The sequence below is a fragment of the Xenopus laevis genome, chromosome 6S, assembly GCF_017654675.1.
Source record: "Xenopus laevis strain J_2021 chromosome 6S, Xenopus_laevis_v10.1, whole genome shotgun sequence".
Lineage (NCBI taxonomy): Eukaryota > Metazoa > Chordata > Amphibia > Anura > Pipidae > Xenopus > Xenopus laevis.
This window is the reverse complement of record NC_054382.1, coordinates 13,193,339-13,208,474: the sequence shown is the minus strand read 5'-3', so window position 1 is coordinate 13,208,474 and position 15,136 is coordinate 13,193,339. Positions and strand designations below refer to the sequence as shown.

Below are 15,136 nucleotides of genomic sequence, written 5' to 3'. Positions count from 1 at the left end.
AAAAATGGAATTCTAACACACAAACCTCAGCACTGAAATCAAAAAAAATGATTTGTAATGGGCGTTAAGCATTATTTCAAGAGTCTGAAATGCAGCCAGCTGATTTTGGAAGCCGCTCTGAATGTTGCCAAAGTCATTCTCGGGAAGGTCAGCTCACATTCACAGCAAAACGCTATCTGAAACTGTTACAAATTGCTCATAACAGCAACTTGGAGCTAAAGTGCTTTAAATTTGCTTTAATGTATTTCAGTGATTGAAACTGGGACGTTACGCCTGATTTCAATTCCACTAGAAATAAAGGTAGCTTAGTGTGAATATTGTCTTTTCTATTTTACCCCCCACTTTTGTTAAGACAATGCCAAATTTCTTTTAAAACTGAAATAAAAACAAAATGCCGAAGCTCGAGTAGATTCTTAGAAAACAAGTTTATAATAATAATAATACAAAAAAAAAAAAGTAACACCAAAACCTGGAGCACTCTCACGGTGCGTGAGTATGATGCTGAACTATGCAGCAAGTGAAATTAACATTATTCTGTAGCTTTTTTCTGTAACAGTTTGTCTTAAAGCACGGGACAGGTATGCCTATGTGCGAATGAATGCAAAACTACTATATTCTTCACAACAGTTACATGAATTTCACATTTATTTCACAGAAATGTAATGCACTAATGCTCATCTAAGCTGACGAACAGTAAAGTAACCAACAGTCTCTGGGCCCGGGCGCAGGATGTGCACCAGCCCCCCTCTAGATGCGCTAGACGCACGGTTTTTCCTTACCGTCACACTGCGGTACTATCTCCGGCAGGCCCAGAGGGGGAGCGGACCCTGGTGCAATTGCACCCTCTGCTCCCCAGTTAGTTACACCACTGCTGACGAATATACAAAGAGCACTAGGATGTGCTTAATTTCAGCAACAAAACATGTTCAGAAAGGGACTCGCCCAATATTTGTTTTTCCACAGAAACACCATACAGACTGTGGGAACTAGAACAATGCTTACAATGAACTCTTTTTTTTGGAGGGACCTTTCAATAAGGGCAGGTTGGAGAAGGAGAGCACCTGCTTTAAAGAAAAGTTCATGGCTAAGGAGAATGAAAGTGCCACATTGTCAGGGATTATTTTTCCTGTAGCAGCGCTGGGATGTTGATGTTCCATCCGATGGCCTGGCGATCAAAGCCGCAGGTAAAGAGGTTACATGTTGGGTGGTCTTCACTCCAAGCACAGCAACAGACCATTCTACGGTGTCCCTGTAAATGGAATGAAATATAAAAAAAAGGCAGCAAAATCCATTTGGAAATACAATTCCCCACTAACTGGTGGTAATAACACTAGAACTATATCTTAAATAAAGACTGTTGCTCAGTTTGTATTTTAAGGGAGAAGGGAAGCTACCAAATCAGTTTATTGCCAATAGATTAGCCACAATAGTGCAAGCTATAACATTATTTTTATTCTGCAGAATGCTTTACCATAACTCAGTAAACAGCTCTAAACACTGTCTCTGTTTGTTTAGAATAGCAGAAGCCATATTAGCTTGTGACCTCACTTCCTGCCCGAGTGTCTTCCTGCTCGCTCATAGCTCTGGGCTCAGATAACAGCAGGGAGGGGAGGAGGGAGGGGGAGAGAGGAGCAAACTGAGCATGCTCAAGCCCAAGCCCTGGAGGTTTATGCTGAAAACAGGAAGTCTGATACAGAAGCCCATGTATACACAAAATTAAAGAAATGTTGTGTTTCCTTTGACAGATGACTTAAACCAGCATTACTTTGAGGGTTTACTTGTGTATGTATATAAACCTTTCTGATAAAGCTTACTTAATATATGCCTTTTCTTCTCCTTTAAGTCATAACTTGGAGGCGATTGAGGTGAATGAGGATTTTGAGCAATGCTTGACAAAGGGCGTGCCCCGAAACTTGCACTTGCACGGCATTAATAAAATTGCAAGGGCTTGCCCTGCTAACTAAATTCCTGTGTGCCGGTGATCCTTCTAAGTGAATGAGGATTTGGCCATATAATTATATCCTATGCACACCCATATCAATATTCAATGGACAGTAAGACATTTTGTGCAAAAAACAACTAAAAATGCGGAAAGCTTTAGAGAATAATATTCCCTTTAATTATCTGTTTATAGAGGAATAGTGGTTGGCTCCTTGTTAGATCCAGTCATTCCCAGCTTCTGAGAAATCAAGGTGAATGTCATACATAGACCTGATGATGTTAATCAAATTCAAAATTTGGATACTAAGGTCAGAACCATCAACTTGGAGATTTTTCTTAAACTAAAGGCGGCCATACACGATAAGATTTGCTCGGTGATATCGGGTCAATCCGACCGTTTGGCCCTAGGGCTGAATAATCCGATTACAACAAAGAGACGCGCTGACTGGACGAGGACCGCGTCTTCGTTCGCCAGAAAAATCTGACCTCCCCGATTGATATCTTGGCCAGATATTAGTCGGGGGAGACCTTCCGGAGGACCCCATACACTGGCAGATAAGATGCCGAATCAGTCTAAAGGACCAATATTGGCAGCTTTAATCTGCCGGTGTATTGCCAACTTTAAGCAAGGTTCACTTTAAAGGAAGAGGAAAGCCTGGAATGGACTATGCAGAAGATCTGAGCTTACCACACTGTGTGTACCAAGCCATTCTTCCATGGTTGCTAAAGGTGCTTACCTGTCTGTTGCTGCGGGGAAGACGCGCCAATCTTACGCCTGACATGTCAAATAACCGAACTTGGCGGTTGTCATGGGGAAGGGCTATAATTCTTTGGCCAACAGAAACGCTGATCCTAAAAATGACAGAAAATTGTTAATGAGATACTGACACCAGAAATTAATACATTTTACATCTATCATAGTATTGGCTTTGTTTGCTACTTATAATTTAGTTTTTTTAAGAAATGAACTTCAGCACCTAACTCAATGTCAAATTAAACTGTGAACCCTATTCTTTTATTTGCCCCTTGAATATTGTAAGAAAGGAAGATATATATATATATATATATATATATATATATATTTACCATATATACTCGAGTATAAGCCAACCCGAGTATAAGCCGAGGTGCCTAATTTTACCTACGAAAACTGGGAAAACTTATCGACTCGAGTATAAGCCTAGACACAACTACAGCCCTGTCTCCCAGCAGCGCACATTCCGCCAAAGCGACCCCCCCAGCGATCAACCGGACTTCTTTGCAAAGTTGATGGTGACAGAGAATTGCCAAACGGATTACTGTGTGCATTGTCCCACTGTCCCACTACCATGTGCAGAGGGTGCTGTGTGATATTGCCATCACTGTTAATCTTTCGTATAACCAACAGAGGGCGCTATGTGATATTGCAGTCACTGTTAATACTTCATATAACCAACAGAGGGCACTGTGTGATATTGCAGTCACTATTATTCTTTCATATAACCAACAGAGGGTGCTGTGTGATATTGCAGTCTCTCCCCAAGCGAACTGTTGGTATAGGAATGATTAAAAGTGACTGCAATCTCAGCTACTGCCCACTGACTCGAGTATAAACCGAGGTAGACTTTTGCAGCACATTTTGGATGCTGAAAAACTCGGCTTATACTCGAGTATATACGGTATTGAAAAGACCCGCACTCCATTGTGTACACTTCTTTTATTGTGTACATAAATCCGACATTTCGTCCCCCATTGGGGCCTTTTTCCTGGGGGGCCAAAACGTCAGATTTATGTACACAATAAAAGAAGTTTACATTTTTCACAAAATGGAGTGCGGATCTTTTCAATAAGTCTATATACAACATTTTGGACCCTGCACACGAATTCAAGCGAGAGATTCCAGATTTGAGTACGGCTGCTACTAATTGACTATACTGTATATAACAGAAACAGATCAGTCAAATGATCTCAAGCTCCAGAGATAACAGGAAACCTGTTTAGTAACGGTATCCACCGCACATTACATTCATGTTTCAGCTCATCCGCTTGTCCTATTTCACACTTGTGAATTCTTGGCTGGAAAGAGAATGAAGTATATTCAGATTTGTATTTAAATATAAAGTTGCAGCCAGGATTCGTTTTGCTTTTGCGTGAAGCCGTGGAAGAGCATTCCAGTTTGTCAGTTGCAATTGGAAAGAGCATTAATGATTGTTGGAGAATATCACTAGTGAGTGACTGACCTGTAATTTCTAGGACACAGTGTAGGCATATACAGGTATGGGATCCATTATCCAGAAACCTGTTATCCAGAAAGCACTGAATTACGGAAATGCCATCTCCCATAGACTCCATTTTATTCAAATATTCTAGATTTGTTTTTAAATATTTCCTTTTTCTTTGTAAAAATAAAACAGTAGCTTGTGCATAATCCAAACTAACATACAGTATAATTAATCCTTATTGGAAGCAGAACCCCATTGGGTTTATTTAATGTTTACATGATTCTCTAGTAGACTTAAGGATATGAAGATCCAAATTACGGAAAACCCCAGGCTCCGAGCATTCTGGATAACAGGTCCCATACCTGTACAATCAATGAGAACAACACATGGAAAGAAGACCCACAAGTGGATAAAATACAAGCACAACGCAGGGATGAGCGGACTGTGCTGAAGAACTACAATTCCCAGAATGCCACACACCCAACACAATACAGGTTGCTCTCTCTCTCCTTACCTGTTTACTGCAGAGTCTGTCCGGATCGTTGCAATAGGGGACCTCATATTTTTTAAATCCCACACCTTCACAGTGCGATCATCACTGCCAGACACCACATTGTCACCAACTGTGAAAACAGCGGATGTCACTGTGCTGAAAAGAAAAATGGAAAAAAAAAAAAAAAAAGCTTTTCAGAAGGCTGAATAATACAGAATATAAAATATGTATGTAATATATATATATATATATATATATATATATATAATCAATTAAATATTCTGAAATAATCAAGTCATGGGTCAAATCATGGGTGTCAGATTTTCATTGACAGTTAGTTCCAATATATCTTAAAGGGGGCTCCTTTTGCCTAGAAGATGTTTTAGGGAAGAGACACACGATCAGATTCGGGGAGATTAGTCGTTCAATGACAAATCTCCTCTTTTTCGAGGCGACTAATCTCCCCAAACTGCCTTCCCACCAGCTAGAATGCAAATTGCCATAGGAATGGCGCTTCGTTTTCCGGTCGCCCGAAGTTGCGTCACAAGGAAAATTAAATGATCTGAGTGCCATCCTGTCGGCGATTTGCATTTTAGCCCGTGGGTAGGCAGGGGAAGGCAGTTTGGGGAGATTAGTCACCCCGAAGAAGAGGTGATTTGTCGCCGGGCGACTAATCTCCCCAAATCTAACCGTGTGTGTCTGCCCTTAAAGCTCAGTATTAAAATCACCAGACATCATGTCTCTCTACATGCAGGGATTTGTGCAAAAGGCAGTTATTTTCTTTGTACTGGAATCAGTTATTTGAGTGAGCTCTAATACATCTGCTTATAGGGGAAGCTCCCCCTATAAGATATATGGGATCTAACTGTCAATGAATATCTGACACCCAACTGCTGCATGAAGACAGAATGAAGAGAAACAGATGCTGAGAGGAAAAGTGAAGATAAACTTGATTATTTCAGAAACGGTGCAGAATATTAAATTGATTGTATTTAGAAAGTTCCTTATTACAGTATGATGAAGGTTATATTCAATTTTCGTTTTCACGATAGTTATAAGGGAACTCCGGCTTCCAAATCAAAATTTGATAAAGAGGTCCACATAACACAGAAACCCCTAATATATCCATCACAGTTACTTGTTTCTTTAAAAAGTATGAAAAAATGACACGCTCTATGCTGAAATCCAGCTGTGTAACAGTTCTTCTCTTTCTGCATCAATTGAAATCCTGGCAGGGAAGGAGGGACTAAACACTGATGTTACAAAGTGTAACAACTTCTCCACAGCTTACAGACAGCATGCAGGAACTACATAACCCACAATGCATTGCACTGTGATGTTCCTTATTGTTATCATGTGTGCAGGGAATTGTGGGGTTTGGGGGATGCAGGCTGAGGACAGATGGCTGCTGATATAAAGTAACAATAGTCAGACAGCTCAGCAAAGTAGTCAGACAGATCAGCAGGAGAGAAGGGGATAGGCTTAGAGAACTGTTCCAAACCATTAAAGGGGATCCGTCACCCAAAGAAATTATTCAAAATCCTATTTTATCACATTAGTCAAGCAAAATAAACTTTAATTACACTATATAAATTATTTGAGCCTTGTGTCATCTCAAAATCATGTTTGTGCACCAGAATGGGGGACCTAATTTCCATTTCCATGCCCTGGATACACAATTAAATGGTGAAGAGAACGGGGGGAATGTGTGGAGAGCTGTGACATCTAGGAAGTGCTGAATGGAAAGTGAAAGTAATTGTCTGCCCCGCCTCTATGTTATTGGTATAGAGGAGGGGCAGACAATATTTGATTGACAGCGTAGATTTCTAAATGATCTTACAGCAGCTATGAATGCTTTAATAAAAAATAGAAAAAATAGAAATTGGATTTCATGTTTAATTTGAAAAGGGTGACAGGTACGCTTTAGAGGGGTGGTTCACCTTTAAGTTAACTTTTAGTATGTTATAGAAAGGGAACTTTCAATTGCCCTTCAATTTTTTTGCCTATTTGGTTTACAGTATTTAATATTTCCTTGATTTTCTAGTATATTTAAAGTATGAAAATCCAAATTATAGAAGGATCTGTTACCATGTCCTGAGTAATCTGGATAACAGGTCCTATAACTGTGTATTGCATTAGGAATCCAGCAGCAAAAAAAAACTCCCATATGCTCCCCTATCTACCATGTATGGCAGGAAATACAACCCCCCAGTGATACTGATGGAGCAGTTTAGATGATAAGCGAGAGCTGCTGGAGCAGAGGTCCATTCAGGTTGCGACAGAAATATAAGAAAAGAACTGGTTTATACTAGATATATTGGGTGCATACAGCTAAAATATGTCATGGGCAAGCAATGTACTGCCTATAATTTGTGGAATATGAACATAGTGAAATGCTTCTATCTATGGGCAATGAAGCTTAATTCAATATTCCCCCGTTGTGGCCAGAGCTAGTCTACCGTACCCTCCTGTCACTTCCTATTTAGAGAAACGGTACAGGTGAGCGAACTGGAACGTGCCCAACATTACAGCCGCCCGTTCCCCTGGTTTTTAAGGAATGGAAAATACGTGCAAATTTTCTGGCCCAGTCATTACATTAATTGACGTTCTGCGGTTTATCCATTCATTGGGTTTGATTTCAATGAAGGGGTTGCACACATCAAACTCGGATAATTTGGTCGTTTTAATTTAAAATGCTAGTTGTTTCTGTCGTTTCTGGTACTGAGAAATTTGATTTCATGTTCCATTCTGTCTGCTGATTAGAGATTAGCACTGCTCCGGTCACAAAGGCCCAATTTACGCAAGCCCTCTTAATTTAAACGGACATCAAATTAGGATCTAATTAGGACCTGATCATACCGCATTAGACAAAATTGCTTAATGTAATTTCTCAGAGCAGCCCCATTTCTCAGCAAATGCTATGAAAATAAGTTCTCTTCCTCCACCTCCTCGGTGGCTGTAGCCATGACTTCTTTTCTTAGACCACAATGATTTAAAGGACAACTGAACCCTAAAAATGAATATGGCTAAAATGGCATATATTATATAGTGAACTTATTGCACAAGGCTAAAGTTTCAGCTTGTCAATAGCAGCAATGATCCAGGACTTCAAACTTGTCACAGGGGGTCACCATCTTGGAAAGTGTCTGTGACACTCACATGCTCAGTGGGCTCTGAGCAGCTGTTGAGAAGCTAAGCTTAGGGCTCGTCACTAATTATCCAGCAGAAAATGAGGTTGGTCTGTAATATAAGCTGATGCTACAGGGCTGGTTATAAAACTCTGATGCTAATTGCACTGGTTTTTGTGCTGCCATGTAGTAATTATGTGTATTAATTACTAATCAGCCTTATAGTGTGACATTTCTATTCTATGTGTACTGTATATTGTGAGTGGCTCACTAAGCTCAGTAAGTGACAGCAGCACAGAGCATGTGCAGTGAATCAGCAGAAAAGAAGATGGGGAGCTACTGGGGCCTGCTGAGGATGTGAGTGTCTCTGACACTCTTTATGAAATCGAAGATGGGAAACCTCTGTGACAACTTAGAAGCCATGGATCATTACTGTTATAGTCAAGTCAAGAGTGAGTTTATTGTCATTTCATTCATATACTTTGTACAGTACACAGTGAAACGAAATAACGTTCCTCTAGGACCATGGTGCTACACACAACATAGATGTACCGGACAACAGACAAAAAGTGCAAATGCAAAAATATGCAACTCCTGCAAGACAGGACAGCGTAGTGCAGGGACAGGACAAGACAGTGCACACTCAGCAGATGTAATATGTTAATTAAATAATGCTAAACGGCAGACATGATGGGTGTATCATTGTGATATGATAGTAGTAAAAACATGATAAAGAACATGATAAAGTGCAGATGTGCTCATAGAGAACAATTGTATCCACTGGCTAATTATTTATACAATGGCATGCAGTGGCTGTGTAATGTTGTGGTATACAGTAAGGACAGATGGAGTGTGTGTGTGTGAGAGAGATCTGTCCGGTCCCTGAGTATTCTGGAGCCTTATGGCTTGGGGGAAGAAACGGTTACACAGTCTGGTAGTGAGGGCCCTAATGCTTCGGTTCCTTTTTCAAGATGGCAGGAGTGTGAACAGTGAGTGTGAGGGGCGTGTTGGATCAGCCACAATGCTGGTGGCTTTACGGATGCAGCGAGTGGTGTAAATGTCCGTGATGGAAGGAAGAGAAACATCTATGATCTTCTCTGCTGTCTTCACTATCCTCTGTTGGGTCTTGCGCTCCATGACAGTGCAGTTCCCAGCCCAGACAGTGATACAGCTGCTCAGGATGCTCTCGATAGTCCCTATATAGCAGATTTTGAGTATGGATGGTGGGAGATGGGATTTCCTCAACTTTGCAGGAAGAGGCGCTGTTGGGCTTTCTTGGCTAAGTAGCTGATGTTGTGGGACCAGGTGAGGTTCTCTGCCAGGTGGACACCAAGGAATTTGGTGCTTTTGACAATCTCCACATTAGAGACAAAGATGTACAGTGGCAAGTGGTCACTCCTAGTCTTCCTAAAGTCAACAACCATCTCCTTTGTTTTGTCTACATTGAGAGACAGGTTGTTGGCTCTGCACCAGTCTGTTAACCACTGCACATCCTCTCTGTATGGTGGCTCGTCATTATTACTGATGAGACCCACCAAATCATCAGCAAACTTTATGATGCGATTTGTGCAGTGCATGGCTGCACAGTCATGCGTCAGCAGAGTGAACAGTAGAGGACTAAGCACGCAGCCTTGAGGGGCTCCGGTGCTCAGTGTGGTGGTTCTGCAGATGATGTTTCCAATCCTGAGGTCTGTCGATTAGGAAGTCCAGGACCCAACTGCAGAGGGAGGTGTTCAGTCCAAGCAGGCTCAGCTTTTCTATCAGATGCTGAGGAATGATAGTGTTGAATGCTGAACTGAAGTCTATGAACAGCATTCGAACGTAGGTAGTCGTTAAGACACTGATGACTTTTTTCGGCACAGGGACAATGGTGGTGGTTTTGAAGCACTTCGGGACAATGGAATTGTTCAGGGAGATGTTAAAGATGTCAGTATAGAGATGCTGAAACCGATTATTTGGCTATATTCTATAGCTATATCCATGGGACATAGCAAAGCAATGTCCTAGTATTACTAAAATGGTTTAAAAAAACGTTAACGTTTTATTTTACCTTTAATAATCATCTATATACATCCAGTGGGAAAAAAATTCTGTATAAACCCTGTATAAAAAAAAACAAAAAACAGTAGTGTAATTATTGTTCCCCTATTCAATGGTATCGGCAGAGTTTGTTCAACAAGAAACAAACAAGAGAAGGACACTAGTGGAAAGCCTACTAAAGCATAATGGGAATGCAAATCTGTGTAATAAATTAGGAAATGAAACAGCCCCATTTATTAATTATATATAAGCTAAGCTCTTTCAATTCTGTGCTTTTCCAAGGCTGACACTGCCAATTGTTCCCTGTCTTTTGTGATGGGTCTTTTTCCGGAAGATTTTTTTCCTTTTGTGGTGCATATTAAAAGAAGAAGCTATTTTCCAAAGTACATTCAATAAAAATATTCAATGGTTTGAACGTTATTCGTAAATTAAAATGATGCAGAGGGCAGTATTCATTAATCATTTGTACTCCCCTCTGGTTCTGACTCTTGAAACAATGGAGAAAAATAGTCCATTCTGTAACATTGTTTCCAGAGTCAGAAACAGCAGACCTGGACTTGTCAGCACAGTAGAGTAAAATTTCCTATGTCATTATACAGCAAACGCAGTGACTTGTGAGGACTGTGGATGCAACAAAGGGCTAGAACAGTGATCCTCAACCATTGGCTTGTGTGTAACATGTTTCTCACCAACTCCTTGGACGATGCTCCCAGTGGCCTCAAATCAGGGGCTTATTTTTAAATTCCAGGCTTGGAGGTAAGTTTTGGTTGCATAAAAACCATGTATACTACCTTTAGGCTGCCAGTCAACATAGAGCTACCAAATAGCCAATCACAGCCCATATTTTGTACCTCCATGAACATTTTTCATGCTTTTGTTGCTCTCCAACTCTTTTTACATTTGAATGTGGTTCAAGGGTAAAAAAGGCTGGGGATCCCTGCACTAGAAGATGGTGGGGTGCTGAGGAAGCTGAGGTACTCCAGGACAGTGTTTTTTCAGACACCAGGAGCTCATTTCTAAAGTCAGCAAGTATATTCTCTTGAAGGGTGCCTAACAAATTGGCTCCCACCAGTGAACACCATTTCCTCTGCATATGATGCACAAGCATGTAGAGATGGACTTTAAAGGAGAAGTAAAGTCACAATCACTTTAGGGTGCAAAAAGTTAGCCCAAGTGATTATAATCACTAACCTGATATCCTGTTTGGGTGAAGGGTTCCCTTTAAAGTAGAAGGAAAACTTCCAAAGCAGTTTATTGCCAATAGATTAGCCACAATAGTGCAAGCTACAATACTATATTTATTCTGCAGAATGCTTTACCATACCTGAGGAAACGCTCTCTGTTTGTTTAGGATAGCAGCTGCCATATTAGCTTGGTGTGACATCACTACCTGCCTGAGTCTCTCCCTGCTCGCTCATAGCTCTGGGCACAGATTACATCAGGGAGGGAGAGAGGAGCAAACTGAGCATGCTCAAGCCCAAGCCCTGGAGGTTTATGCTGAAAACAGGAAGTCTGATACAGAAGCCCATGTGTACACAATAGAAGGAAAGAAATGCTGTGTTTCTTTTGAGGAATCTGAACAGCATTACATTACTGAGGGTTTACTAGTGTTTTAATATAGACCTTTCTCATAAAGCTTACTTCATTTTAGCCTTTTGCTCTTTAATCAAGGACTAATTTAAGGCAATGCACCAATGAAAGACCACTGGACCATGTTCTAATGACATGCTAAAAGACATTAGTATTTTAATAACTCACAGGCATGTAATGAATAAAAAAGGGGGGGGGAAACCCACAATTTCTGCACTCTGAGACGAGTCTAGAGACACTTTAAGCCATGGATGGGTCTCACGGGGGAACTTGGTGCGATGCTCCTATCCTCCAGAATCAGACTCTGCCAAACCCCAGCAAACCTCATTTATCTTGTCGTAGGGAGCAGCGGAGCATGCACTTCAAGCTGACAGAGTGGCACTTTCTCACCGCACACCACTGCCCAATCCCGAACATTCCGCTCCCTCCGTGGGTCTCAATCAAGGAAAATACTGTAATGCTAGCACTCCTCATTAGGACTAACAGCTGTCTCCCCAGTCACACAGAGACTGCAAACTGTTTTGCATAACAATCTGCTGAAATTTCACACAAGGGAAAAAATATATGATGTGAAGAATGCTGGACCATGAAGTGCTGATGTGGTTTCATCTTACTTGGCTAGAGATCCCTCATATTAACTCCTCTGTCCCTGGCACCAGAGAGCCAACTGCACAGGGCACAGGCACAAGACGCATTCATCACAATCACACAGGATCAAACACACAGTGCTGTGCAGACAGACACCGCTGGAGGGGTGCAGTAAGAAAAAGTTGAAAAAATACATGAATATATATGAAGATATGTCTTTTTCAAATTTTTCCATGAAGCAAAATGGGACCAGGAGGTATAGGAGTCCTATAAGGCCCTAAAACATATACAATTTCAACCTTTTTTGGTGGCCAGCAGACTTTTGCCCCAAAATTGTCTGAAATTGAGGAAAGTCACCAGTGAGAATGGTTAAGAGTGATGGGAGACTGGGGTACAGGGCCCGCAATCTGGTAACTCCCATTGCATGCTGGGTGTTGTAGTCTTACATTGAACTTTGCAGTTGGCAAATTGGTAAACAAAAACTACATTACCCAACATGCAAGAAAAAACTTTGGCTGGTTTCAAAAGTACAAGCCAACTAAAGGCCCGAAAAGTAGCCCAAATCCGTACCTTGGCTAGTTTGTACTTTCAAAAACCACCTGGGCTTTAAATTAGTAGCCCAATTTGGCTGGAAAACCACCCAAACTGACAACCCTGCAGAAGCCCAAAAAAAATAATGTATAACATTCAGTCAGGCTTTAGGTCTCCTTTAACCAATAGAATCATGAAATCTACGAGCTAATCAGTTTTTTGGTTTGCCCCCTACACTGGTGAATAAACTGCTGACTTGATCTGGTGGGAGCAAGAATATACGGCCTTGTATAATGGCTACTGAAATCACAAACATTCTCTTCTCTGCAAATCAATTTAAGAGTTTGTAAATGGGAAATTTTATAGCAACACTGCCCAGTTCTTTCCATGGAGTGGACCGATTAGCTGACATTAAATTCTCATGGGCTGGATCTAAATCATTATGCCATGCACAGCAGTCTGTGGAGCTCAGAGACAGGCAAGGGGACATAAAAAATACCTTACTGTTAAATGCGCAAATGTCAAATAAGTTTTGTTTTCCTCTGCCAGAGATTGGGACAAAAGTCAATTATTTGATGGCAATCTGGGACCAAAGCAACGGTTAAAAGGCTGTTTATCGTCTAGCGCATGCACTCGATTGGTATCCACGTCTCTTCCCAATATTCTGCCTGTATAGCAGGAGTTGGTTCCTTTCTATAAAAGACGTTATAATCAAGATGATTCACCACCTTCATATTTTCAATGGTACTTTGGGTAAATGTCAAGAAAGGCACCTTATAAATGATTGACACCATTCCTGTCTGAAGAGGGAAAAGTGATCAAGACTGTGCAGGATTTTTTTAACTTGTCTGCTGCTTGCAATTTAATCTCACAGTACATAAAAGCTAAAATCAAAAGGAAGAAGAAAAATGTATTAGGAGTCGGATTGGAAGGAATGTTTAAAGCAACAATAAACTAAAGTAGTTGGAAGCAATGGCTATGTCTGATGCAGCTATTGTACGCTCCCTCTCGCTGGCTCATCTGTGACTTCACTGACTTATCTGTGACCTCGTTGACTTATCTGTGACCTCACTGACTTATCTTTGACCCCATTGACTTATCTGTGACCCCATTGACTTATCTGTGACCTCATTGACTTATCTGTGACCCCATTGACTTATCTGTGACCTCATTGACTTATCTGTGACCCCATTGACTTATCTGTGACCCCATTGACTTATCTGTGACCCCATTGACTTATCTGTGACCCCATTGACTTATCTGTGACCCCATTGACTTATCTGTGACCTCATTGACTTATTTGTGACTTGAAGTATCTGTGATTCACTGACTTATCTGTAACTTATCTGTGAGTTATCTGTGACTTCACTGACGTATCTTTGACTTCAGCTACGTATCTGTGACTTCACTGACTTATCTGTGACCTCATTGACTTATATGTGACTTCACTGACTTTTCTGTGACCTCATTAAAGGGGTTGTTCTACACTAAAGGGGTTGTTCTACACTAAAGAGTTTCTACCATCCCAAAATTAAGAGGTCACAGCTGTTAAATTAGCTTTATTGTCCAAAAGGTGAACAACCCATTTAACTTATCTGTGACCTCATTGACTCATCTGTGACCTCACCGTCATTTTTAATTTCGGGATGGTAGAAACTATTTAGTGTAGACCTATATGTAATTAGGCAAAAATGTTTTGTTGGTGGTGATTTTAGAGTTTGATTCCAAGTACGGTGCTATCAGCAGAGACTATGCTTGTTCTTCTTGGGCTTGTCTTACAGAGCATCTTTTTTCTTCCACAAAAATTTACAGGCTTCTGGTGAACTTTGGTGTTCATACAGGGCTGTATTTAGGTGTGCTGCTGTTCTGGTCATTGGACTTATCTCCTACTCTTGCTAATGGGATTATTCCAAGATTTCCAAGCAAGTGCAACTATGTGCAAAAGGGGGGTAGCCTAGAAGATGTATTAGAGCTCACTCTGATGTATTAGCCCTCACTATTAAAATCACCAGACATCATGTCTCTCTACATGCAGAATTTGTGCAAAAGGCAATTATTGTTAGATTTTGTTTGTACTAGAATCAGTTATCTGAGTGAGCTCTAATACATCTGCTAGGAAAGGGAGCTCCCCAATAAGATATATTGTATCTGTCAATGAATATCTGACACCCAACTGCTGCATGAAGACAGAATGAGGAGAAACCGATGCCGAGAGAGGAATAGTGAATATAAACTTGATTATTTCAGAAAAAGTACAGAATTTTTAATTGATTGTATTGAGAAAGTTATAATAAAAGGACGCTTATATTAAATTTTAATGTTCCCGATAGCTCCCCTTAAAGCAATATAAAGGTAATGGTGTTGTGTATAATCTGCAAGGGAAATTTGTTACCAAAATGCGTGGCGTTGGTGCATCCCTATTTATCCCATGGGAATCAACATGTAACGCTGCATTATTCTGAAAGTTTTATATGATAAGGAAATAATCTTCTCTTTCAAGTTATGCCATGTGAATGTTGCCAATTATAGGATGTTCTAAAATAGAGAGTACAGCCTGTTACCTCTGCTGTGCACAAAAGAATAATTAGAGTAAAAGTCTAGTACAGCTTTGTGAGCGACTTTCT

The 15,136-nt window shown here is 40.7% G+C and overlaps 1 protein-coding gene across 1 annotated transcript in view; it reads right to left on the bottom strand.

The window, feature by feature from the left end:
• Positions 1-406: 406 nt before the first annotated feature.
• The window catches only part of wdr37.S (WD repeat domain 37 S homeolog), an 82,320-nt gene continuing 67,590 nt past the window's right edge, over positions 407-15,136 (bottom strand). The window contains exons 12-14 of the mRNA XM_018269048.2: positions 4,657-4,791; positions 2,679-2,793; positions 407-1,249 (exon numbers count right to left, since the gene is read on the bottom strand). Of these exons, the coding sequence (XP_018124537.1) occupies positions 1,118-1,249; positions 2,679-2,793; positions 4,657-4,791 (382 nt within the window). The 3' untranslated portion in view covers positions 407-1,117. The remainder of the gene's footprint in view (positions 1,250-2,678; positions 2,794-4,656; positions 4,792-15,136) is intronic.